This window comes from Haliaeetus albicilla, chromosome 29, assembly GCF_947461875.1.
Source record: "Haliaeetus albicilla chromosome 29, bHalAlb1.1, whole genome shotgun sequence".
NCBI classification, from domain to species: domain Eukaryota; kingdom Metazoa; phylum Chordata; class Aves; order Accipitriformes; family Accipitridae; genus Haliaeetus; species Haliaeetus albicilla.
Window position 1 is genome coordinate 2,454,452 of NC_091511.1, and position 26,355 is coordinate 2,480,806.

Sequence of the window (26,355 nt, forward strand, 5' to 3'; positions counted from 1 at the left end):
CCCAGGTGGCACATGGTGTGCACCCATGGCCTCGTTGCATTGAGCAGGCTCCTGGTAGCCGAGATGCTGGCCTGTACGTGCAAGGAGATTCTCTACCTTCTCTTTGAGTGGCCGGACCTTGGGGAACAGTCTGTCCACAGCTGAGACAAAAACCCATGGTGGCAAGGTCCTCCTTGAATTGCTGCAGCTGGCAGACCAGTCCATGGGCAGTTGGAGCCTCTAAGTCTACCCAGTCCACCATGGCTGGGTTGCTGCTGCACTTCGATGTGCTCTATACAAACATCCACCATACAGACCTTGTGCACTGGAAGTCATCCCAATCTTTGGGGGACTAATTATTGCCCGGGTCACTGTGGACCACTGCAAACACCCTCAGGTACCGGGTATGTTCCTCTCTGGTAGACCACGGACCTCACTGGGTTACAAGATCTTCCTTGAGTGGATACTTTGCTTTCACACTCAGTAAGAGCCACCTCCAGACGTGATGGGTGGCTGCCCCTCTTCTGATCCATCAATCCCACAGTCCCTAGCAATGGATCCCAGCTGCTGGGCTTCCCTACCTTCTAGTTCCAGCCTGTCAGCCCCACCATCCCAGCATCAGAGCAACCAGGCAGCAAATGTCATCAAGCGGCTGACAGACACAATCGTTCCCTGTATCTCGCAGCCCGCTCAGGGATAGGGACCAGGTTGTTCTGCCTCTGCCCCCTCTCAGGGGAAGAGTCCACTGTGTGGACTTCACTGGGACCCCTTGACTGCAAGAGCAACTATTATAGTTCAGAGTGGAGCCCCTGGTTTAGTCGCAGTGACCGTTTGCATGACCTCAAACCGGGAGACGTTTCTCTTGGTGGCCATCTGCGCAGCCTCATATCAGACCTTCTCAGTGCCTGACTGCATGGTCTCGGAGCAAGAGACCTTCTTCTCAATGTCAGGGTCTGTGGCCTTGGAGCAAGAGACCTTCTTATCAGTGCCCATCTGTGTGACCTCGGACCAAGAGCCCTTCTTATCTGTGCCCACCTGCGTGGCCTTAGCGCAAGAGACCTTGTTATCAGTTCCCATCTGTGTGGCCTTGGAGCAAGGGACCTTATCAGTGCTCGTCTGTATGGCCTCAGACCAGGAGACCCTCTTCTCAATGCCTGCCTGCGTGGCCTCAGACCTCGCCACCTCCACCACTTGGATACCAATACCCAGCTAGTTCCTGAGGAAAAGCTGGCCAGTCCCCCTCAACACCCTCTTTTCCTTTTTTGTCATTGAGTACAACGTGATACGGCCTGCAATCTCTCTCGTTAGTTTGGGTCATCTGCCTGGTTGTGTCCCCTCGCAGCAGCTTGTGCATCCCCCATCTATTCACCGGGGGAGCCAAGTGAGAAACAGAGAAGGCCTCGATGCTGTGCCAACACTGTTCACATCCATCGCTGTGTTACCAACACTGTTCTGGTCACAAATCCTAAACACCGCACCACGCTGGACCGCGATGAAGAAAATCAACTCTATCCCAGCCAAAACCAACGCAGCCCTCGACCCGAGGATGTGAGCGCAGCCCAGGCATCGGGTGAGGAGACACAGCCTGACACAGGATGGGGACCATCATTTATTGCGCACGCCAAGAAATGTACACACGTGGAAGAAATCAGCTGCAACCTCAAAATTAAAGAACATTGGTAATAATTGCAGCTCTCCAAGTATCAGAAAATAGGATGTTCACCCACCCAGAAGAGCCACCACCACAGCCAGGGGTGGGCAAGCGCAGCGTGACAAGCTCTCTCTGCAGGCAGCTCTCAGCCTCCTCCAGCACCTCTCTGCGTCCAGCCGGCAATAGAGCAGGGGGCCGAATCCAACCACGTGCTGGCCCCTCGTGGAGCAGTTAGACGGTGAGCCCTGCAGGGACGAGAGGAAGAGACAGCGTCACCCAGGGCAACCTGTCTGTCCCCAACCTGCTGCTCTGGGGGTCTCGGTGTCCCTCTCCTGTAGCCCAGTGTTGCTCCGGCTGCAAGTCCCACAGTGGAGCACAAAGACCTGGGGTGCCCCGTCCATCCCCCCTGGTCCCACACCATACCTTTGGTGGAGCTGTCAGCCCCGCCATCCGTGCCTGTGAGGGAGAAACAGCCGTGAGCTGCCAGCCCCGTGCTCGCTACGGGCACGGTGCACGTGCCAGGAGCCGGCCTGGGAGCCACGGCCACGCTGAAGCCACTGATAGAGCAGGATGGAGCCGTGAGCACCAGAGAGGAGACACAATCTCTTCCATACGTCCCCGCTACAGGGATTTAAAGAGGGGCAGCACTGGGAGGACAGGGGATCGGGAAATGCCAGCAGAAGCCAGAAACCCGAACCGCAAGAACACCCCAGACACTGGGCAGCAGCTGGATCCGGACCTGCTGCCGGTACTCACCTGATGGCGGATCACAACCCTTCTTCTTCCTCCCTGCAGAGAGAAAGAGGCATCAGCATCCACTGTGGCCACCAAGCTCAGAGGCTCCCCAGAGCACAGCAGCTCAGTCCCGCAGCCCCTTCCGGCCCCCCAGCCCCTGCCTTCCTCCCGCACCCCTCTGCCTCGCCGGCCCCATCACTTTACCTGATTTGTACTTCCAGAAGACGAATCCGGCGACGACAACAGTAAGTAGGATGGCAAAAGCCACCGCCAGGATGATGGTGAGCAGGTTGGACTCCATCTCTGGGGGAGAGCAGGACCATGAGGAGGGGAAGGGGAACCACCCCAGCCCACCACCGCTCCACGTGCCCAAGGCCACCGGGCTCACCCCACATGAAGAGGCCGGGCTCGGGCAGGCTGGCGTGCTCCACGCGGCACCGGTACTTGTCCTTCTCCTCTGGAAGGGCCTCGATGGAGGCCCAGGTGTAGTAGGTGCCATCGCTGTTGGGCGCGATGCTGCCCCGCTCGGTCTCCTGGTCCCTGACCTCGCCGTCCTTCAGCCAGCTAACGGTGATGGGCCGCGGGTAGAAGCCGTAAGCGCGGCAGTACAAGGTCAGGATCCCGTGGGCCTCCTTCCCTGACACTCGGACCATGGGGGGCTCTGGGGAGGGGGTGGCGGTGAGAGCCGGCACACGCACCCACAGCAGCCCGTCCCCAGGGTCCCCGTCTCGCCCTCACCTTTCCTCTCCAGCACGGCCCGCCCGTAGCTCACGTATTTCCTCAGCCACTCGATGCAGGTGTTCTGCAGGTAGTGCTTCCGCCGTGCAGCTTCACTCCCGTCCTTCTCCCACCTCCTCTTGGTGATTTGCGCCACCGCATCTGCTGCAGTGAATGACATCGTGTCCAAGTCGAAGGCGATGAAATCCCTCCCATCATAGGCGTCCTGCAGATACCCCCTGGTGCTGCCGTCCTCCAGGATGTCACAGCCGTGCATGTGCTGCAGCGTGTGAGCCCCTGAAACACGACCAGGGAAATGGGGCTGAGGGGCTGCTGCAGCCCTGGGCCTTCAGTGGGGCACGGACCCCCCCGCCCCAAACCTGCATGACCCTTGGGGGGGATCAGGTACCAGCACGAGAGCTGCCCACCGTGCTGCCCAGGGCCCACAGCACTCAGGGTGTCACGTAAAGCCATGACGCAGACCCCCTGCACCCAGGACGTGGCTGGGCTGGCACCCAGCCCCACAGCACCCTGGGACAGCATGGGGCTGGGCTGGGTCCCAAATGCTGGGGCCAGGGATGATAAGGAGATGGGATGGGGTGGGGGAAGCCCCTCTGGCTCTGGGATGGGGGCCTGAGCACCATGGGGAGGGCAAGGGCCTGGGACACTGGGGGTGGGAGCCCCTCTGGTTCTGGGGGTCTCGACTGCCGTGGGGATGGTGAGGGGCTGGGACGTGGCAGCCACTCCTGGGCTGGGGTCCTGGGCACTGTGTGTGTGTGGTGGGGGGATGCGCTGGGCTGGGGTGGCCAGAAGCCCCCCCTGGATCCAGGACAGGGGATCCCAAGCACTGTGGGGCTGGGACAGGGCAGCCGGGACCCCCTTGGGCTGGGGGACAGGGTGGTTGAGAGCCCTCTGACAGTGACACCAGGCAGGGAAGGGCCAGCACAACACGGGGCAGTAGTGTGGGGCACAGCAGGATCTCGGAGCAGGAGGGGGAAGGAACCATCCTGTCCCACGGAGCCCCAGCCCAGCCCCATAGAGCCCCACACTCACTGCCGCTCTGGTTGTAGCGGTCCCGCAGTGTGTCCAGGTTGATGCGGTAAACCTGCTGATTCCTCTGTCCGATTTGGGTCTCACCATCCCAGTGCTGCTGATCCAGGTTGTCCACCATCCAGTCTGCCCGGGGCACCGTCCTCCCCATCTCGCTGTCGTAGCGTGAGATGAGGTTCCCGTCCACGTACCCCATGGATACAAACTGGGGGACTCCCGGGCTTGGCTCTGACACTGCCATGTGGAAGTAGCGCAGGGAGTGCAATTCTGTGGGGACACAGGGAGTGGTTAGAGGTGGGGGACAGTGGGGCTGGGGGCAGACAGGGGTGAGGGGTCCCAGGGGTGGACACTGAGGCTGAGTGGGGGTCCAAGGGGAGCAGACTGGGGTGATGCGGGGGGGGACAGCTTCAGGGGGGGATGTGATTGGTGGAGGAGTGAGTTATGTGTGGGAGGGGGGTCCTGGTTCCTGGGAAGGGGAGCCCAGCAGGGTCCTGGTATCAAGGAAAGGGGGGTCCCAGAGGTGTCCAAGGGGTGGGGTACCTGGGATGCCTGGGAAGGGGGGGCCAGGGAGGTCCCAGAGTTCAAGAAAGCAGATCTAAGGGAGGGTCCAAGGGAGCAGGAAGGGTGGGGGAGGTGTCCTGGTTCTCAGAAAAGGAGGATCTGGGGGGGGCCCCGGGAAGAGGGAACCGGAGGTGTGGGGGAGTGTTCCCAGGGGGTCCCTGTGACTGGGGAGGGGGACTGGGGTGGTAGGAAAGGGAGGGGTTGAAGGGGTCCCAGTGCCCAGGCAGGTTTCTGGTGCCAAGAGGACGGTCTAGGGGGATCCCAGTGCCCAGGGCTCCCGCATCCCCAGCTGTGCTCACCGCTCGCCGCCCCGCTGAGGAGCCCCAGCAGCAGCCCCAGCAGCAGCCCCAGCTCCAGTCCCAGCCCCATCACGCTGCTCCACTCCGACCCCGCAACTGCGTGGACTCCCAAACCCCACAACAACTCAAGCCCCGCCCCAGTGGCACCGCTACCTCCCTCCTCCACCCTCCCTCCAACGTCAGCCTAGAGCCACCTCGGACATTTCTGGGTGCCAGGCGGATTGCATTCCCACAGATTGGGATAAAGCGAAAGAGCTGGAAGAAGGCGGAGGCTGGGGGGGGGACACAGGGGACCTGCGGGACCCCCCCCCCCGGGAGCCCATCAATCCCCGGGACCCCCGGACCCCACCCGCGGGACCCCCCCACCCAGAGTCACCCAGTGTCCCCTGTTCCCACTGTCCCTCACACCAGTGTCCCCTGTATGGGTATTAGAGACTGAAAGAGTTAATGGCTCAAATATTGTGGTGGGGCAAGTTCTGCCTAACAAAGAACTCTGCATGAACTCTGCCTAACAAGGAGCCACAGGTGAAGAGAAGCGGTTCAGCACTGGACATCAGCAACAGGAGGGGGAGGGCGTGCCGGAGGGTGCACAGCTCCCTGTTCTGATAACGCTGCTTTGGATAGCCTGGGCAGGGCAGCTCACCGTGCATGGCGAAAGATCACATCTGCAGGGATGGGGAGGTTGCTCCCCAAACGACCCGCAAGCCCCAAGGCTCACAAACTGATCAGGGCACCTAATTAGCCTAAGGAGTTCAAGTGCACTCCCAAAGGAGGGGCAAAGATGGTAAAAGCACATGAACTGAAGCCCCATGTGCACAAGCCCGCCGGAACTGGACCCCTCGGCTGACTGGACCCCTCGGCCGGCTGAACCAATGCTGGATCCAGGGCCAGTGATATCGTTCTCTTTCTTTTTCCTTTTCTCTCCTTATTCCCTAAACTGATGTATATGGTTACCACGGGTTACGGAGATAGTTCCATGCCTATTCCTGTTGCAAGAAACCACGCCACCTACTGTTATGCCTCCCAAATGCAGTTTGCTTCTGTCATGAATAAAATGTTTAACTGATTGTTTGATGTCGTTTCACCTTAATTTAGCCCAATGGAATTCCGAATTCAGCATGACTCCCTGGTCTGTCCAGTCCGGGTCATGACATTTTTGGCGTAGTCAGCAGGATTTCCTTGGTGTTGCTAACGCAATCATTGGGACTAGGTCCTTACTGTGGCCCCTCTCTGAGAGGAGTCATACACAAGGGGAGATGGCACTCGGAGAACTTAATAATCTGATTTTGTTGCGGTCTCCCTGTGAGGTCCATGTGTAGAGGTAGTCCCCAGTGGACTACTAAAAACATCTGATCCTTGTAATTGTGTCCCCATTATGCTCCCCCCTGGGAGAACTGACCATAGACCTACTTCTCTCCTGGAGAGATTAAGTGCCTACAGTGCACAGCTCTTTCCCCTTGGTATGACTCCCCCTATGCCCCACCTTGGAAATCTGACTGTAGACTCTAGTTCTCTCCTGGAGAGATTAGAAGGTTACCATGCCCAACTCTTCCCCCTTGGCATAACATTGGTTTGTGTGGTTTTAGGAGCCATTCTTGTGGCAGCACCATGGAACAAACATGTGACCCGACAAGCAGAAGGAAAGATGATAAAATCCTTTCAAGATTTAGCGACGGTTTTGCAGGAGCATTTGGAAAATGAGACAAGAAGTGTCTCTGATCAACTTGCCGCTGAGCGAGTGACTAACCAGAGGTTACATACTGCTCTGATGGAGGCTTTGGAGTGGAAAAGGGTATTAAGGGAGCAATTAGATGAAATTTGCTCCCAGACTGGTGTAGAGAATGTGGATGCAGACTCTGATGGGGAAAAAGAATCAAAATCATATCCTTTTGAAGACCTAGGATAGATAAGGGAAATGTTTCCTCTTCGGATGGGGGAAGTCACTATGCAGCCTTTGATTTAAGGCCGAGACTGTGGATGGTGGCCAAGGAGGAGCCCAACAAGTTACCACCCACATTGTCTCTTATTCCCCCACTGATTTGGCTAAAATTCAGGAAAAATATTCCCAGGGACCCCAAGAAATGGAAACTGAGTGTATGTGGAGAATATCCCTTGCTGGGGATGACCGCATCCTGCTAAGTAAGGATAAGGCAAGGGGATATTGGGGTCTGGGAGTTTTCCTAATTACAGATGACAATAGAAAGCTGTGGTCCCTGACCCAAAGAGTAGCATATTGGGCATGTGGATTGGATCCTATGGAGAGGGGAGACCCCTTTTCAATTAAAACGCCTACAGTGGGTCACATTTTGGAGAGTGCACAAAAAACTGCCTGTCTCCAGTTGATGCACGATCGATTCCTGGTTCCACAACAGTCATCTCCCATGCAATACGCGACAGACCCTGAAAGCTTGCATCCTCTTATAGGGGGACTGCCTGATGCCTTGAAATTGTATACAGTACAACTACAAGATCGCTTGAGAGCACCCCGAAGAAGGGGAGGCCCCCCAGAGATGACATGGGGAGAAATAACACAGGAATTGATTAATTACAGGAGACGGATGGGATTCACCACTCAGGGAGACATAAAATCTAAAGCAGACTTCAGGAGGGTGGAAGAGAATGGAGAAATAGAACCTAAGCCCCTGTGCGATTCTCGACTCCCACCTCCGACGAGGTTGACACGGCCTCCTGACAATAAAAGACATACACTGCGGACAGAGGGTATCTCAAAGGGAATCATCCCCAGGGAGGTGATGGACTGGTTGCCCACTCCCAACCTGGAAGGCCTGGTGAAAGGGTGGGACAAAATAAAAGGGGCCCTATCTCCCTCAGACTTTAAAGACCTAGCCATAGCTCTCCAATCCATGTGGGCAACTGCCCCACATCAGCTTTTCAAACCCGGACCAATATTTGCTGAAAGAGCTGGAGCAACAGCATATGTATTACTGCAAGGAGACAACACTCCCGTTTTCCTCCCTTACCACAGGTTGGCTCGTCGTGCTTTGTCATCTTGTACGACAAGCATGTGCCCTGCATACATTTCCGCAAGATCAACATGCAAATACTTGGATTTCATTAGCCTCTACTGTAACTAACTCGTCTGCCTTTTTTATTAAGGGAAGATTAACAGCTGCAGATCTTTTGACAACGTGCTTCATTGGCATGCCAATCCCAGTAGCTGTATTACAGAATTATGCTATGCTAAGTGATTTTGGTATTAGTGTTCCTCATTGCTACTTTTTCTGAGTAGGTAGTGGTCACATACCAATGAACATTACAAAACTGATTGGCAGTGGACCATTTCCTCCTTTGACACCATAAACACTGCTTCGATTTCAAAGGCATGTGTTTCTTCAACATAACTGATGAATCAGCCAGCATAGAGGATGACATTCAGCATCTCCAGGACTTAATGCATCAAACAAAACAATCTACTGGTGGTGCCTGGTGGGCTGAGTGGTTTAATTCCCTGACAGGATGGGTGGGCACATGATTCAAAGCATTATTGTAGAGATACATTTATTGCTTTTTCTGTATGTGTTTGTTGTGTGCCTTTAAATTACTTGGTGCTACACCCCACAAGCGCAAATGGACACCTCCAGCTCTGCCAGCCCCAGTGGAAGTGGTCTCTTGAGCAAGGGGGTGGAACATGGGAAACACAGAGGTCATCTGTGAACATCAACCAGTTTTCTTGGGCCCTCTGCTTATTATACAAGAAAAAGCTACAAGGTAAAGATGGCTTCAAAGCCCTGTGCAAGAGAACTTGACCAAGAGTGACTTTGCCTGTACAAGTGGGTTTGCTGTGAGAAAACACCAAGCCAAACTGGGGGTTTTAGCTAGTGTGTACTTCTGCTACCTTCTTTCTGATACCCAGGTATGAACTAGAAGAAAAGAAAAACACAAGCAAATCTATTTTGGTAACATCCTTCCCTCCATGATCTTATCCCACAGGATTCTTCCAAGCAGATCTTTGAAGAAGTCAAAGTGCTCTCCTGAAGTCCAGGGTTGCGACCTTGCTTTTCACCCTCTTCGCCCTCAGGATCCTGAGCTCTGCCACCTCACGGTCACTGTAGCCCAGGTCACCTTTGACCTTCACATCCCCAACAAGCACAAGCTCCAGCCACCCCCCACCCAAGGACAAAATCGCCACCTTATTCTGCCGTGACTGACCCCCAAGTTCTGCTAGGAGCAAGACCAACCTGGTGGAGAGCCGCAGCGCGACGAAAGTGGCGGGGGACACCGGGTCCGCTTGCATTTCTGGAGATGCAGACCAACAGCACCCAGCTGCAGACCGTGTTTCAAAGTGCCGAGTCACCCCGAAGCTCAGATGCGACCCCAGAGGGAACTGCAGATGTGGGTGAAACAGCATTAAAACGCAGCTGGGTTTGCTAACAATATATTTGGTGGAAACAGTAACTGTGCCCGTGGGGGTAAAGTGCCCCCAAGCCCCCTACAGTAACATTCCACCCCCTCCCCCGCCCCAGCACCAGGGAGGTCTCTGCAAGTGTTTGTGCACGGCCCCAAGAGACCCTACAATAACACTAACACACACACACACCCCCCAGCACCGGAGAGGTCTCTGCAAGTGTTTGTGCACGGCCCCAGGAAACCCTACGGTAACATTCTCCTCCGCCAGTACCGTTTCATCCCACCCCGACTCACCGGCCCACCCCACTCCCAACCCGTCCGGCCACAACATGGCGTCCCTCTCTCCTCACAGAGCCGTAGACCACCTTTCCCGCCTTTGGCGGCGCGGCCAATAGAGAGGCGAGCAACTCGTGACGTCCCGGGTCGCCGGGCAGAACGGGGAGAAAGGGAGGGAAGTCGGCTCTGCCGCGGAGGTTGTCGGGATCGTGGAGGCTCCGCGGTGGGTGGGGCCGCGCCTCAGCGGGAGGACCGGAGCGGCTGAGGCGACGGGGGGGGTGCCGGCTCCCCCGGTCTCATTTCGGGGTCTCCCCGCAGATCCCCGCCGAGATGTTCTTCACGTGTGGCCCCAACGAGGCCATGGTGGTGTCGGGTGAGTCGCCGTCGCCCCCCCCCCCAGACTCCTGGGTGTCGTATCCCCCTCCCTGCCCCGGGATTCCTGGGTCGCCATTTACTTCTATGTCCCCACAGGTTTCTGCCGCAGCCCCCCTGTCATGGTGGCTGGGGGGAGGGTGCTGGTGGTGCCGTGTCTGCAGCAGATCCAGCGGTGAGGGGACACGTTGGGGCGGGGGGGGGCACAGGAGGGGGGACGGGGTGACACGAAGGGGGGGTGACACAGGAACTGGGGGGGGGGCACAGGAGGGAGGGTGGGGGGTGACACAGGAGGGGGGGATGTGGTGACAAGGGGGGGTGACACAGGAACTGGGGGAGGGGGCACAGGAGGGGGGATGTGGTGACATGAGAGGGAATATGGGGGACACAGGGTGACAGTGGGGTGACCCGTCCTCCCCCAGGATCTCCCTGAACACCCTGACCCTCAACGTGCGCAGTGAGAAGGTGTACACCCGCCACGGCGTCCCTATCTCCGTCACCGGCATCGCTCAGGTAACCCCCCTGTCCCCGTCCCCCCCATGTTCCCGTCCCCCGTGTCCCTACAGCTGCCACCACCCCTCCTCAGGAGGGACTGGTGCTGTCCCTTTTAAGTGGTGCTGGGGCGGGCCCCACCCAGTGCTGTTGGGGGGAGGGGGTGTCCCTTAAAATGGCCCTGCCATGGGGAATCCCCCTCCCCAGCACTCTCTGGGAGGGGGCAGCATCCGCTTCAAAGGGTCCTGTAGTGGTGGGCACCCCCCCCGACCCCCTGCAAGGGGGGGGGGGGGGAAAGCATTCTCTTAAAAGGGCGCTGTCATCCCATCCCCTGCTTCGATAAGGAGCAGCAGCATTTTAAAAGGGCCTAATCATGGTGGGCCTACAGCTCTTAAAGGGGTCATGCTGCAGCGGTGGGACCCTCTGCCCTCAGGGCGTGTGCAAGCATGCCAAGGGTGTGTGTGAGCGTGCAAGGCGCTTGTGCAAGGCTGGCTGTTCTCCTGGCCGGGTTCAGGTGAAGATCCAGGGGCAGAACAAGGAGATGCTGGCAGCCGCCTGCCAGATGTTCCTGGGCAAGTCGGAGAGCGAGATCGCCCAGATCGCCCTAGAGACTCTCGAGGGCCACCAGCGCGCCATCATGGCCCACATGACTGTGGAGGTGAGGGGGGGGGAGGCCCAGCCACACCCCTTGGGGGCCAACCTTGCTGCTGGGGGCCAGCCACACTCCTTTTACAAAGCCCTGCCCTCCCCGTGGAAGCCCTGCCCTCCCCGTGGAAGCCCTGCCCTCCCCGTGGAAGCCCTGCCCTCCCCGTGGAAGCCCTGCCCTCCCCGTGGAAGCCCTGCCCTCCCCGTGGAAGCCCTGCCCTCCCCGTGGAAGCCCTGCCCTCCCCGTGGAAGCCCTGCCCTCCCCGTGGAAGCCCTGCCCTCCCCGTGGAAGCCCTGCCCTCCCCGTGGAAGCCCTGCCCTCCCCGTGGAAGCCCTGCCCTCCCCGTGGAAGCCCTGCCCTCCCCGTGGAAGCCCTGCCCTCCCCGTGGAAGCCCTGCCCTCCCCGTGGAAGCCCTGCCCTCCCCGTGGAAGCCCTGCCCTCCCCGTGGAAGCCCTGCCCTCCCCGTGGAAGCCCTGCCCTCCCCGTGGAAGCCCTGCCCTCCCCGTGGAAGCCCTGCCCTCCCCGTGGAAGCCCTGCCCTCCCCGTGGAAGCCCTGCCCTCCCCGTGGAAGCCCTGCCCTCCCCGTGGAAGCCCTGCCCTCCCCGTGGAAGCCCTGCCCTCCCCGTGGAAGCCCTGCCCTCCCCGTGGAAGCCCTGCCCTCCCCGTGGAAGCCCTGCCCTCCCCGTGGAAGCCCTGCCCTCCCCGTGGAAGCCCTGCCCTCCCCGTGGAAGCCCTGCCCTCCCCGTGGAAGCCCTGCCCTCCCCGTGGAAGCCCTGCCCTCCCCGTGGAAGCCCTGCCCTCCCCGTGGAAGCCCTGCCCTCCCCGTGGAAGCCCTGCCCTCCCCGTGGAAGCCCTGCCCTCCCCGTGGAAGCCCTGCCCCTGATGTTCCACCCCCAGTGGGTGCCCCACCCCCCAAAGCCCCTCCCCCCGGTGGAAGCCCCGCCCCTAGGCATGCTGGCAGAGGTCCCTTAGCCTGTGAAGCCACACCCTTCATGGAGGCCACACTCTCTCTTCTTGAGGCCACTCCCCTGGTGGGAGCACTACCCCTTGACCCAAGCCCTACCCTGGTGGTCACCCCCTTGGGAGGCCACGCCCCCATGCCCCCACCCACCCTAAGCCCCACCCCTTGGTGTCCCACCCCCAGGAGATCTACAAGGACCGGCAGAAGTTCTCAGAACAGGTTTTCAAAGTGGCCTCATCCGACCTCGTCAACATGGGGATCAGCGTGGTCAGCTACACCCTGAAGGACATCCACGATGACCAGGTGGCACCGGGGGGACGACACAAGGGGGAACACAAGGGGACATGGTGGGATCAAGGGTGTCAACAGGGTTAGGTATCCCCTAAATGACATCCATGACAACCAGGTGGCACCAGGCAGGACACAGTGGGGATGTGGGTATCAGTGTGGTCACCTACATCCTGAAGGATGTCTACAATGGTCAAGTGGCACCAGGGACATGGTGGGCACAACATAGGCATTGGTGGGGTCAGTGGGGCTGGGGACATGGAGGTACAGGGAGCTGTGGGGATGGGGACAGTGACCTAGAGATGGAGACAGTGACCCAGGGATGGGGGTCACAGAAAAAGGGACGTGGGGACAGAGAAAGGAGACAGAGAGATGGAAACAGTGGGACAGGGACAGAGAAATGGTGTTGTGGGAACAGGGATATGGGGGTGGGGACATCAGGTGAAGGATGGGGACACTGGAATGGGGACAGGGACACTGTTCCTGGGTAGGAATAGGGTCACCAGGGTGGGTGCAGGGACTGGGGACATCCAGACAGACATGGGGACACCATACAGGAATGGGGCTGTCTCCAGTGTCTGCAGGGCCACCAGCGCTTGCTGGGGCATAGATGGCCAGGGTTGGGGACAGACAAGGATTGTGACAGTGTCCTCATGTCCCCTTGTCCCCAGGACTACCTGCACTCGCTGGGGAAGGGCCGCACAGCACAGGTCCAGCGCGATGCCCGTGTGGGGGAGGCCGAGGCCAAGCGGGACGCCGGCATCCGCGTGAGTCTGTCACCTCTATCACCCTCAAGTCCCCCTGGGCCCCCTCCCTGTGTCCTGTATGTGCCCACGTCCCCCCCCATTTCCTCACTGAGGTCTGTAGATCCCCCCTCAATGTGCCAGTGTCGTCTCCCCCCCCACACCCCTGATGTCACCAGATTGTTCCTAAATGTCTCCATGTCCCCCTTCAATGTCCCTGGGCTCCCCGGTCTCCTCCTGGCCCCCCCGCAACACCCTGTGTCCTAATGGGCCCCCTCTCAATGTCCCCGTGCCTATGGTTTCCCAGTATCTCCCCTGTCCCCTGGTGTCCCCATGTCCCCCAATGTTCCCCCACCTCTCTAGTCCCATGGTGTGACCATGTCCCAGCCCCCAGCATCCCCTGCTGTCCCTGCAGTGTCCCCATGCCCACCAATCTCCTACTGTCCCCACATCCTTCTGTATTCCTCCTTGTCCCTGTGTGCCCCAGCGTCTCCCATGTCCCCATGTCCCCACAGGAGGCGCGGGCACGCCAGGAGCAGGTCTCTGCGCAGCTGCTGAGTGAGACAGCGATGGCGCAGGCCCAGCGCGACTTCCAGGTGCAGCAGGCGCTCTGCGATGCCGCTGTCAATGCCCGCAAGGCCCAGGCCGACCTGGCCTACCAGTTGCAGGTACGTCGGAACACCTGGGTGTCTCCCCAGGTGCCTGGGTGTCCCCTGTCCCGACATGCCTGGGTCTCCTCCGTGGGATGTTTGGGACCCCCACACGCCTGGGTCCCTCCTTGACATGGTCTTGGACACTTGAGTCCCCTCTCCAGGATACCTGGGTCCCCCCTGTGCAGCCCCACAGTGCCTGAGTCCCTCCCCCGGATGCCTGGGTCCTCCCTAAACACCTGTATCCCACAGATCCCGGGGTCCCCCCCTAAACACTTGGGTTCCCCCTTAAGACCTAGGTCTCCTGGGATGCTTAGGTGTCCGCCCCAGGGGCCTGGGTCCCCCCCATGACACTCAGATCCCCTGGACACCTGGGTCTCCGCAGCACCTTGGTGTGTCCACCCCGAAACACCTGGGTCCCCCTAACACCTGGGTCCCTTGGGGTGCTTGAATTCTCCCAACTGCCTGGGTCCCCCCGCACTCTTTCCACCCGCCTGGGTGCCGTCACGGGGCTGAGGGGTGCCGCGGGCGCAGGTGGCGAGGACGAAGCAGCAGATCGAGGAGCAGCGGGCGCAGGTGCTGGTGGTGGAGCGGGCGCAGCAGGCGCAGCTGCAGGAGCACGAGATCGGCCGCCGTGAGCGCGAGCTGGAGGCCACTGTCCGCAAACCCGCCGAGGCCGAGCGCTACCGCCTCGAGCGCCTGGCCGAGGCCCAGCGGTGAGCCCCGCCCCTTCCCCAGCGAGCCCCGCCCCCAGCCGGTGGGTCCCACTACCTTGGGTGAAGCCATGCCCCTTTAAAGAGGAGCCCCGCCCCAGTCTTCCAAGCCACACCCTCATCTTGGTGCGTCCCCCCACCGTGGGTGAAGCCATTTCCCCTTTAAGGGAAGCTATGCCCCTTTAAAGGGACACTGGGCCCCATCACTCTGAAGTCATGCTTTTTTTTAAGGGAGGTGGTGCCCCTTTTGAAGGGAGCCCCGCCCCCTTCCAGTAAGCCACACCCCCATTTTGGTTGGCCCTACCCCATGGAAGTCATGGCCGATTTAAGAGAAGACTGCCCCTTTAAAAGAGAGCCCTGCCCCCTTGTAGGCCACACCCCTATGAAGCAGGCTTCTCCGGTGGCTATGCCCCTTTTAAGAGAAGCCATGTATCTTTGAAGGGAGGCCACGCCCCCTCTAGGAGAACCACGCCCCCTTCCACCAGGCCACAGCCCCCTGACCAAACCCCCGGGGTATCACCTGGGCCACACCCTCAATGGGAGGCCACACCCCTCTAAGCCCCACCTTATGGGAAGACCTCCTGCCCCTCCCACCTCGAAGCTCCACCCCTTTTTTCAAGCCCCACCCCTCCACAGGTCGCAGATGATGATGCAGGCAGAGGCTGAGGCTGAAGCCATGAAGGTGAGTCTGGGGGGGGAACCAGGTCTCTGGGTGGGGCTGGGGTGGGGTGTCACAGGGGACCCAGACATCTGGGTGGGGCCAGGGCGGGGTGTGACAGGGGAGCCAGGTGTCTGGGTGGGGCCGGGGCGGGGCCATGACAGGGGCCCCAGGCGTCTGGCTAACCTAGGCGTGCCGCGCAGGTGACGGGGGCGGCGCGGGCGGCGGCGGTGGCTGCCCGGGCGCGGGCGGAGGCGGCGCAGACGGCAGCAAAGGCCGAGGCGTTCGCGCAGTACCAGGAGGCCGCCGTCGTCGACATGGTGCTGCAGCGGCTTCCCCAGGTATTTTGGGGTGTCCCTCCCATGGGTTTGAGGTCCCCCCCATGGAGTAGGGGTGGTCGGGGGTGTCCTGGGGGGAATTTGGGGATGTCCTGGGGGGATCTGGGGTCCCTAGAGGGTCTCAAGGGGGTATTTTGGCGTCCCGCCATGGAGTAGGAGTGGTTTGGGGGTGTCCTGGGGGGATCTGGGGTCCCTATGGGGTCTCAAGGGGGTATTTTGGGGTCCGATGGAGTATTTTGGGGTCCCCCCATAGATATGGGGTACCCCCCCGTGGACTTGGAGGGTGGTTTGAGGGTGTTCTGGGGGGATTTGGGCTCCCCATGGGGTATTTTGGGGTCCCCCCCATGGATTTGAGGTGGTTTGGGGGTGTCCTGGGGGGATTTGGGGTCCCTAGGGGGTCTCAAGGGGGTATTTTGGGGTCCCATGGGGTATTTTGGGGTGCCCCCCATAGATTTGGGGTACCCCCCATTGGATTTGGGGTGGTTTGTGGGTTGTCAGGGGGGATCTGGGGGTTCCCGGGGGTATTTTGGGGTCCCAGGAGGTGTTTCAGGGTGCCCCTATGGGGTGGGGGCAGTCTAGGAGGGGCAGAGGGAGGAATTGGGGGGGGTTAAGGGGTGGGTTTGGGGTGAAAGTCATTTTGGGACAGCTGAGCACGGAGAGGATTTGGGGGGGCCAGAGGCAGGTTTTGGGGTCAGATCTTGGGATTTTGGGGTGCCATGGGCAGATTTTGGGGTGAGATCTGGGGGCTTGGGGGTGCTGACAGAAAACTTTGGGGTGAAACATGGTGATTTTGGATAAGGTAGCAACGGAATGGGAGGGTTTGGGGGTGCTGCAGCCAGATTTTGGGGTGCGATCTGGGGATTTTGGGGTGCCAACAGAGTATTTTGGGGTGAAACATGGTGATTTTGGAACAGGCACCGACGGGGAAAGGGAGTTGGGGGTGCCGCAGGCAGATTTTGGGGAGAGATTTGGGGATTCTGGGGTGCGATCTGGGGGTTTGGAGGTACTGACAAATTTTGGGGTGAAACATGGCGATTATGGAATAGGCGGTGACAGGGAGGGGGATTTCAGGGTTCCACAGGCAGATTTTGGGGTAAGATCTTGGGACTTTGGGGTGCCACGGGCAGATTTTGGGGTGACACATGGGGATTTTGGAACAGGCAGTGATGGAAGAGGGTATTTTGGGGTGCTGTGGGCATATTTTGGGGTGAGATCTGGGGATTTTGGAGTGCCAACAGAGTATTTTGGGGTGAAACATGGTGATTTTGGAACAGATGGCGATGGGGAGGGGGATTTTGGGGTGCCACAGGCAGATGTTGGGGTGAGATCTGGGGATTTGGGGGTGCCATGGGCAGATTTTTGGGTTAAACGTGGCCATTTTGGAGCAGGCAGTGACGGGAAAGGGGGATTTTGGGGTGCCACAGGCAGATTTTGGGGTGAGATCTGGGGGTTTTGGGGTGAGATCTGGGGGATTTTGGGATGTGATCTGGGGATTTGGGGGCACCGAGAATATTTTGAGGTGAAATGTGATTTTGGATAAGGCAACAATGGAAGGGAAGGGTTTGGGGGTGCCACAGGCAGATTTTGGGGTGCCAAGAGAGTATTTTTGGGTGAAATGTGGCGATTTTGGGGCACTCAGCGATGGAAGAGGGGGATTTTGGGGTGAGATGTGGGAATTTTGCGGTGCCAACAGAGTATTTTGGGATGAAATGTGATTTTGGAACAGGCACTAATGGGGAGGGGGAGTTGGGGGTGCTGCAGGCAGATTTTGGGGTGAGATCTGGGGATTTTGGGGTGCTATTAGCAGATTTTGGGGTGTGATCTGGGGGTGCTGAGAAATAATTTTGGGGTGAAACATGGCAATTTTGGAACAGGCAGCAATGGGGAGGGGAATTTTGGGGTGCCATGGGCAGATTTTGGGGGGAGATCTGTGTATTTTGGGGATGAAAGCCGCTGTTTTGGGGGCAGGTGGCAGAGGCGGTAGCGCAGCCGCTGCTGGGGACACGGCGTGTGACGTTGGTGGCCGGTGGCTCCGGGGACATCGGGGTGTCGCGGTTACCGGGGGAGATCCTGGACGTCGTCACCCGCCTGCCCGCCACCGTCGAGGCCCTCACGGGCGTCAGCGTCACCCAGGTGCGCCAGGATGCCTGGGTCCTTTGGGGGAGGGGGGCTGTCACACCTGGGTCCCCTGGGTGTGGGGACACCACGACATCTGGGTCCGCTCCTCAGTCTCCCGTCTGTCCCCACAGGCCGCCCAGAAGAAGTCCGAGTGCCAGGCCTGATCCAGTGCCACCGCGTCCCCAAAGTGCCACTACATGCTGGTGCCACCCTGCCTGTGAGGCGACACCACCCCCAGGATCCCACGTCTGCACGGTGTCACCACTCCCTGGAACCCCCATCTCGCCTAAGTGCCACCACCTCCCAGTGATACTGTGTCCCCAAAGTGCCACCATGCCACCCTACCTGCAAGGTGTCACCACCTCCTGGAGCCCCTGTCCCCATGGTGTCACCATCTCCTGGAACCTCCTCGCCAAAGTGCCACCAGCTCCCAGCGATACTGTGTCCCCAAAGTGCCACTACCCCACAGTGCCACCATATCCCCAAAGTGCCACCATTCCACTGCACTAGTGTCCTCCCATGGTGCCACCACCCCGAGATCCCACTGTGCCCCCAAGATGCCACCACCCCGCAGTGCTAATGTGTCCCCCAAGTGCCACCAACCCCCAGTGCCATCCCCACTCACCCCCTCAGGGGCTGGTGTGTCCCCAGGGTGGAGGACATGTCCCCATGTCCCCAGATCATTAAAGCTGCTGCGTCTGCACTGGCCAGACCTGGGTCCCTCAGGGGTCAGTGGGTGTGGGGACCCCCAGAAGGGACATGGGTGTCCCCAAAAGGGACAGTGGTGGGAGCTCATGGTAGGGGGACCCAGAGGGGACATGGGGACAGAGCGACACCAGGTGGAAGACTTGTGGGGGGAGTGTCACCAAAGGTGACATGGGTACTATGGCAGACCCCAGAGGGGACACAGGGGGGGCGGTGTGGGGGACAGGGGATTCCCACTCCCCCCACCCCCAAGGGACCTAAAGGGGACAGAAAGGACCTGGGGGGGCAGGCAGGGCCTACGGAGGACACCCAAGGACATGGGGACCTTAAAAAGGACACAGTCACCCCCCCCATGGGGACATCTAGAGGTGGGGGGGGGGAACGCAAGTGGGACACAGACCACCCCCACCACCCCCCCCCGGGGACCTGGAGGAGACCCCAATGATGTGGGGATCCACATGGGACCCACTACGTGGACCTGAAGGCCCCCCCCCCAAGTGACATGGGAACAGGAAGGGGACAAGGGACACGGTGGTGGCTTTACATCCCGGGTTTATTCCTCGCCCGGGGGCGGCTTTTCAATATGAAAAAAAAAAAAAAAGGAAAATTAAAAAAAAAAAGCTTAAAAAGGGAAAAAATGAACCAAAATATTATGGAGTTGGGGGGGAGGGGACAGGAGAGCCCCCGGCCGGGGACATGGGTGACAGGGCCACCCAAGAGCCCCCTGCAGCTGGAGTGGTGCGTTTGGGTGGAAAAAGCAGCGAATTGGGTGCCTGGGGGCTGCAATAATTTAGTGGCGATGTCACCCCGGCAGTGGGGGACGTGGAGGGTGACCCGGAGGGGAGGGTGGTTCTGCAATGACAGGGGCCTTCTGGTGACGGTGACAACGGAGAGGGGATGGGAACAAAGATGGTGGTGAAGGACAGGGATGCTCCGGTGACAATGATGAAGGATGGGGGTTGTGTGAGGACAAGGACTCTCTAGTGACAATGAGGATGGCAAAGGACAAGGGCTCTTCAGTGACCATGATGGAGGACTGGCACTCTCTGGTGACGATGACGAAGGACTCTAGTGACCATGATGAAGGACTGGGACTCTCTGGTGACGATGATGTCGGTGAAGACCAAGGGCTCTCCAAGGACGATGACAAAGGCTGAGGGCTCTCTGAGGATGACGATGACAAAGGCCAAGGGCTCTCCAGTGACAATGGCAAAGCCCGAGGGCTTTGATGACAACCATGATGAAGGCCAAGAGCTTTTCGGTGACAATCACAAAAGATGAGGGCTTTCTGTTGACAACGGCAAAGGACAACAGCTCTCTGAGGACGATGACAAAGGCCAAGAGCTCTCCAAGGACCACAGTGAAGGACAACGGCTCTCTGAAGACGGTGACGAAGGCCGAGGGCTCTCCAACGATGATGACGATGGCCAAGTGCTTTCCAGTGGCAACAGGGAAGACCAAGGGCTCTCCGAGGCCACCAACAAAGGCAGAGGACAATGATGAAGATGAAAGGCTCCCCGAGGACACTGATGAAGGCTGAGGACGATGATGAAGGACAAGGACTCTCCAAGGACAACGGTGAAGGACAAGGGCTCTCCAAGGACAATGCTGAAGGACGAGGGCTCTCCGAGGATGACAATGACAGCAAAGGCCGAGGGGCTCTCCTAGGACGACCAGCCCTCAGGCCTCCTCTTCGGCCTCTTCACCGAAATCCTCCTCCTCCTCAGCGGTGGCATCCTGGTACTGCTGGTACTCCGAGACAAGGTCGTTCATGTTGCTCTCTGCTTCGGTGAACTCCATCTCGTCCATCCCCTCGCCCGTGTACCAGTGGAGGAAGGCCTTGCGCCGGAACATGGCCGTGAACTGCTCCGAGATACGCTTGAAGAGCTCCTGGATGGCCGTGCTGTTGCCGATGAAGGTGACAGCCATCTTGAGACCACGCGGAGGTATGTCACAGACGGCCGTCTTCACGTTGTTGGGGATCCACTCGACGAAGTAAGAGCTGTTCTTGTTCTGAACGTTGAGCATCTGCTCGTCCACCTCCTTCATGGACATGCGACCTCGGAAGACGGCGGCCACCGTGAGGTAACGGCCGTGACGGGGATCGCAGGCGGCCATCATGTTTTTGGCGTCGAAGACCTGCTGGGTGAGCTCGGGGACGGTGAGGGCGCGGTACTGCTGGCTGCCGCGCGACGTCAAAGGGGCGAAGCCGGGCATGAAGAAGTGGAGACGCGGGAAGGGCACCATGTTGACGGCCAACTTGCGGAGATCAGCATTGAGTTGACCGGGGAAACGGAGGCAGGTGGTGACACCGCTCATGGTGGCCGAAACGAGGTGGTTGAGGTCACCGTAGGTGGGAGTGGTCAGCTTCAGGGTGCGGAAGCAGATGTCATACAGGGCTTCGTTGTCGATGCAGTAGGTCTCATCCGTGTTCTCCACCAGCTGGTGGACAGACAGGGTGGCGTTGTAGGGTTCCACCACCGTGTCTGACACCTTGGGGGATGGGACGACGCTGAAGGTGTTCATGATGCGATCGGGGTATTCCTCACGGATTTTGGAGATCAGGAGGGTCCCCATGCCGGAGCCGGTGCCACCACCCAGCGAATGGGTCAGCTGGAAGCCCTGCAGGCAGTCGCAGCTCTCCGCTTCCTTCCTCACCACGTCCAGGACCGAGTCCACCAGTTCGGCCCCTTCCGTGTAGTGACCCTTGGCCCAGTTGTTGCCTGCGCCACTCTGGCCTGGGGTGGGGACATGGTGGGGACATCATGGAGGAGCTCCCAGAGAGAAACCAAGGTCTTTGGGGACTTTGGTTGTTCAGTTTGTAGGCCTTTGGGCCAACCTTGAGGACTTTGGGGCTCTCCATCCCACCTTTGGGGACCTTCAAGCCAACCTTCATCACCTTGGGGACCTGGATCCCACCCTTGTGGACCTCCCTGGGGATGTCCATCCAACCCCTGGGGACCCTGCACTCCTTGGGGACGTCCATTACCCTCCATGGTGACTTCCAGCCCACCCTTGAGGACCTCCATCACCCTCCTTGGGGACCTCCAGCCCGCGCATGGGGACTTCATGCTCCTTGGGGACAATCATCGCTGTCTCTGAAGATGTCTAGCAAATCCGTGGGGACACTAAGGGCCTCGGGGACCTTCATTGCTCTTGCCTATCTCCAGCTCACCCTTGAGCTCCTTGGGGACCTCCATCCCACCCTCAAGAGCCTTGAGCACCTCCATCACCCTTGTTGGGTGTGTCTACCAGACCCTTGGGAACCCCAAGAACCGTGGGGACCTCTATCATCCTCCTTTGAGATCCCCAGCCCATTCCTGAAGACCTTGGGGACCTCCATCACTCTTCCTTCATCTCCATGCCAACCTTGGGCACCCTGAGCACCTCAGGGACCTCTCTCCAACCCCTGGGGACCTCCAGTCCACACTTGAGGTCCTTGGGGACGACCATCACTCTTCTTGGGGACCTCCAGCTGGCCCTTAGAAACCCTAAGCTCCTTGGGGACCTCTTAGTATCTTTCTTGGGGACCTCCAGACCACCCTGGGGTACCTTGAGCTCCTCATGGACCTCCACCATCCTCCTTGGGTATTGCCATGCCACCCATGGGCACCCAGAGCTCCTGCGACATGCCCATCTCCTAAGGGACCCTCATTTCCCTGATTTGGGGACGCCAATAACCCTCCCAGTAGAGCTCTGGGGACATACGGATAGACACTGGCCACCAAGAAGGGGACAATAAGGACCTGCCACCCCACTGTGACAAGCACATGAAGGCCACCAAGGAGGGATGTGTCATTCCACTGGGAAGGGCACCCATGGGCCACCACGGTGGGGACCCGCCACTCCATCCCATGGTGATCATCACCCAAAGGTGGCCACCACTGGAAGCTTCATAGCCACCAAATGAAGGAAACTGCCACCCTGCAACAATGGGCACCCCAAAGTCACCTAGGAGGACATGGCAGGGGGACAAGGGGGACCCCATGGGACACAGGGCAACACGGGGACTCACCGAAAACAAAGTTGTCCGGCCGGAAGATCTGCCCGAAGGGTCCCGAGCGCACTGAGTCCATGGTGCCTGGCTCCAGGTCCACCAAGATGGCCCTTGGCACGTACTTACCCCCTGGGAACACCACCGTGTCACCGAGGGGGGTGATGGTGACAACCCCGCGTCACCCCTCCACCCCCAAAACCCCCAGAAACCACCCCAAAACCCAAGGAGGTGGAAGGAGGGTGGGGGAGGGGAATGGGTGAGCTGAGCACATCAGGTCTCAGACAGAGAGGGATGAGGGGGTGGGGCGTGGGATATGGGGACAGAGAGGTGACACCGGCGGGGGGTGACAGGGGCAGGGCGACACCGTACCGGTGGCCTCGTTGTAGTAGACGCTGATGCGGTCGAGCTGGAGGTCGCTGTCACCATGGTAAGTGCCAGTGGGGTCGATGCCGTGTTCGTCGCTGATCACCTCCCAGAACTGGGGACAAAGGGCGGGGTCAGAAAGGCCCCGCCCCCACCCCTGCCGATGCCTGGGTCCCTTCAGGCGGGGAGGGTGGGAGGTCTGGGTCCTCCCCTGGGGCTTCAGGGTGGGTGGGGCCAGTCTTGGGGTGGGAGGAGTCTACATAGAGGGTGGAGCTTGATCTAGGAGTGTGCCTAAAGGGGTGGAGCCGGTAGGAGGAGGGGAAGCCTCATTGGAAGAACCAACGCTGGGGGCTGAGCCTTGAGAGGGCGTGGAATCTTATTGGAGGAGGCAGCCCAGGGGGTGGGGACTGCAAAAGGGGGTGCGGCCTCACTGGAGGAGGCCACTCCTAGAGGAAGACCAACCCTGGGGGTGGGACCTGTGCAAGGGGGAGGAGCCAAGCTCAGAGGGCGGGGTCTGTTTTCAAGGGGTGGGGCCCGCCTCCAAAGGGGCAGATCCTCACCACCCGCAGGGGCGTGGCCAAACATGGGCGTTAACCCCCCCAAAAAACGGGCAGGCGGGAACCGGAAACAGCGTTTGAAATGCGGAGGTGCTTCCAAAAACGTTTAATTTCAGAAACACCCCAAATTTGCCTTTCCCCCCCAAAAAATACCGACTCCTTCCCTCCAAAAAAGATACATCTCCAAATTTTCAATTTCCCTCCTCAAAATCTGCCCATGGGGGTGGGGCAGCTGGGAACAAAGGGTGGGGGAGGGGCAGGCACCCGGGGGACCCCAACACCCCCCCAAGGTCATGGGGGGGGGAGGGGGGGGAGGGCCACACCCTGCGGGTGAAAACATGCCAAAAAGCCTCAATTTGGGGCTGATGGTGGAGAAATGGGTTAAAAATGCCGGTTTGGGTTAAAAATCATCATTCTGGAGACTGAAAATCTGCATTTATGGGCGTTTAAACACTGCAGTGCTTAGTGAGCTAAAATTACAATTTTTGGTCAAAAATGCTGGTTTGAGGCAGAAAAGGAGCATTTTGTAGCTAAAATTTTAATAATGGGATGAAAAAATCCGGGGGGGGGCCAATTCTGGGGCTGAAAAGTTCGGTTTACAAATAGAAAAATGCTTCTTGGGAACAAAAAGGTTTTAATTCAGAGCTGTAAAAAAAAAAAAAAAGTAATTCTGGAGCAGGGAACACCAATTTGGGGGCTAAAAATTGCAATTGTGTGGTTGAAACCCCCATTTCGGGGCAGAAAAATGCTTTTTGGGGTCAAAAAGCATCACTTCAGATGTTTCAGAGAACAAAGATCCTATTCTGGGGCTGAAAACCTCCATTTTGAGGGCTGAAAACTCGGTTTGGCAACACAAAGATCCTATTTTGGGGCCAAAAACGTCCACTTTAGGACAAAAACTGTCATTTGGGATGGGAAAGCCTGATTTCAGTGTAAAAAAAAAAAAAAATTTTGGTGCTGAAAAAAATGTTAAAGGGTGGAAAAATTCTATTGTGAAGCAGAAAAAGAATTATTCCGCCATGGAAAAGAGCATATTCCGAGGCCTAAATCATCCATTTTGGGGCGGAATGCACCATTTTTCATCAAAAAAAACCCTACTTGGGAGTAAAAAAACCCTCAATTTTGAAGCAAAACTCCTTAATCTGGGGCAGAAAAAATGCATTTGGGAGCACAAAGATCCTATTCTTTAGCTGAGGACCTCCATTTTGGGGCTGGATACCTCCATTTTGGGGGCTGGAATCCCCTATTTTAGCTGCGTAAAACTCCACTTTCAACTGAAAAAAATCCTTTGGGGGCTGAAAAGCTCCTTTTCGGTCCTCAAAAGCCCATTTGGGGGCAAAAATAAACCTGTTTGGGGACTGGAAAATGCCATGTCAGAGAACAAAGATCTTACTCTGAGGCTGAAAACCTCCATTTTGGGGCTGGAAAAAGCTTTTGCGGGGTGAAAGCCTCATTTTAGCATTAAAAAAATCCATTTTGGGGACAAAACCGATCATCTGGGGGCTAAAAACCTTTATTTCAGGGCCGGAATCTCTTTTGGGGGGCAGAAATGGCCATTTTAGGGCTAAAACCTCCATTTCAGCGAACAAAGCTTATTCCGAGGCCGAAAAACCTCCATCTTGGGGCCGGACACTCCGATTTTGAGGCTAAAACTCCCCATTTAGGAACTGAAAACTCTCTATTTTGTGTCCCAAACCCCCATTTTAGAGCTGGAAAAGAAAATCTCTGTTGTGAGACAAAAGGATCTCACTTGGGGGGGTGAAAAACTCCCACTTTGGAGCCAAAAGAGCCTCTTGAGAGACGGCACGCCCCTATTTGGGGGCTGAAAAACCTTGATTTGGGGCTTAGAAAACCTTTCTTTTGGGGCAGAAACCCCCCGTTTCGGGGCCGAAACGCTGTGGGCGGCACGCCCCGATTTGGGGACAGTAATCTTTATTCTGGCGCATAAAATTCTCATTTTAGAGTGAAAAGCGCCTATATTGTGGCCAGAATACCTGATTAGGAGGGTGCAAACCCGTTTTATAGGGGCTAAAACCCGCCATTCTGGGGCCAAGCAAGCTGCAAGCGGCGGGATGCCACGATTTTGAGGTAAAACCAGCACAATTTCGGCTTTTAAAACAACGCTTGGGGAAGGGGTGCGTGAAAACCCCTATTTTGGGGCTAAACCGCTCAATTTGAGGGCTTTAACCTCCCGCTTTAGGGGGGAGAATTCCCTAATCCCGGCAAAAATAGGGATTTGGGGGCCGAATATCGCGAAGGGGGAATTCAGGGAGCCGGGAAAATAACATTTTTCTAGTAAAGTGTTACTTGGTGGCTGAAAAGGCGCATTCGGGGGCCGCTGCCCTCAGGCGCGGCGGGAAACCGCCATTTTGGGGCCGCGTGAGAAGAAAGGGGTGGAGGGGCGGAGCGCCCCCATTTTGAGGCCGGAAACCTCCATTTTGGGGCCGAACCGCTTCGTTTTGAGGCCGAACCTCTCTATTTCAAGAGCTTTTCATTTCAGGCCCTCGGCGGGTGGGAAAGAAACGATTTTAGGCTGAAATCGCCTCGATTCGGGTCCGCCTTTGTCTGCGCGCGGGGAGGGGCTTCTTAAAAGGGGCCGCGCCGCATGGGAAGAATGGGAGGAGGGCAGCCCCCTCCGACCCGACGCTGCCCGCCCGCTGTTCACCTTAGCCCCGATCTGGTTGCCGCACTGGCCCGCCTGGATGTGGACGATCTCCCTCATGGTGGCGGCGTGGGTCGGGCTGGGCGCGGTGACGGAGAGGTGGGCCCCACCCGGTCTTGATGGGCGATTCGCTGGCGCGGCCCCTTTAAGGCGGTAGCGCTATTGCGAGCGCGGCGGCGGCGACAATGGCGGCTCCCACAGCCCCGCGGCGCCTCATATAGACAAAGCGGCGGCGGCCGGCCCCGCGCTCCCATTGGACGGCGCCGCCCGCTCACCGCGCTCCCATTGGACGGCGAGGGCGGGAGCCCCTCCCCAATCCCGCTGTTTGCACCGCCCTCCCTTAGTGGCGTCGCTCTGCCATCTCTCTGTGGCTGGAAGGCGGGCGCGCTGCGCGCCGAGCTCTATGATAGCTCCGCCCACAGCCGCGCTGCTACTCTGGGAGGACCGTCCGTCCCC

The 26,355-nt window shown here is 58.5% G+C and overlaps 3 protein-coding genes across 6 annotated transcripts; 1 reads left to right on the forward strand and 2 right to left on the reverse strand.

Moving 5' to 3' along the window:
* Positions 1 to 1,575: 1,575 nt before the first annotated feature.
* On the reverse strand, positions 1,576 to 9,208 carry LOC138682566 (class I histocompatibility antigen, F10 alpha chain-like). 4 transcript variants are annotated; one of them, XM_069773818.1, is made up of 8 exons: positions 9,192 to 9,208; positions 4,136 to 4,399; positions 3,104 to 3,379; positions 2,754 to 3,026; positions 2,570 to 2,668; positions 2,387 to 2,419; positions 2,054 to 2,110; positions 1,576 to 1,875 (listed from the first exon to the last, which is right to left on the reverse strand). In XM_069773818.1, exons 2-8 carry the CDS (start codon positions 4,371 to 4,373, stop codon positions 1,862 to 1,864), a joined length of 990 nt encoding a protein of 329 aa, XP_069629919.1. In that variant the 5' UTR covers positions 4,374 to 4,399; positions 9,192 to 9,208; the 3' UTR covers positions 1,576 to 1,861. The 4 variants fall into 4 exon arrangements, with proteins under 4 accessions (XP_069629919.1, XP_069629917.1, XP_069629916.1 ...); XM_069773816.1 differs by lacking the exon at positions 9,192 to 9,208 and adding an exon at positions 4,993 to 5,167 and having other exon boundaries at positions 2,054 to 2,086; XM_069773815.1 differs by lacking the exon at positions 9,192 to 9,208 and adding an exon at positions 4,993 to 5,166.
* Positions 9,209 to 9,831: 623 nt separating this feature from the next.
* On the forward strand, positions 9,832 to 18,318 carry FLOT1 (flotillin 1). Its single transcript, XM_069773814.1, has 12 exons — positions 9,832 to 10,009; positions 10,108 to 10,183; positions 10,431 to 10,521; positions 11,015 to 11,158; positions 12,291 to 12,410; positions 13,067 to 13,162; positions 13,654 to 13,806; positions 14,323 to 14,504; positions 15,138 to 15,183; positions 15,363 to 15,500; positions 17,466 to 17,630; positions 17,747 to 18,318. The coding sequence occupies exons 1-12, from the start codon at positions 9,967 to 9,969 to the stop codon at positions 17,777 to 17,779; spliced, it is 1,287 nt and encodes a 428-aa protein (XP_069629915.1). The 5' UTR covers positions 9,832 to 9,966; the 3' UTR covers positions 17,780 to 18,318.
* Positions 18,319 to 18,855: 537 nt separating this feature from the next.
* On the reverse strand, positions 18,856 to 26,100 carry TUBB (tubulin beta class I). The gene is made up of 4 exons (XM_069773813.1): positions 25,903 to 26,100; positions 22,687 to 22,795; positions 22,336 to 22,446; positions 18,856 to 21,058 (listed from the first exon to the last, which is right to left on the reverse strand). Exons 1-4 carry the CDS (start codon positions 25,957 to 25,959, stop codon positions 20,001 to 20,003), a joined length of 1,335 nt encoding a protein of 444 aa, XP_069629914.1. The 5' UTR covers positions 25,960 to 26,100; the 3' UTR covers positions 18,856 to 20,000.
* Positions 26,101 to 26,355: the final 255 nt, after the last annotated feature.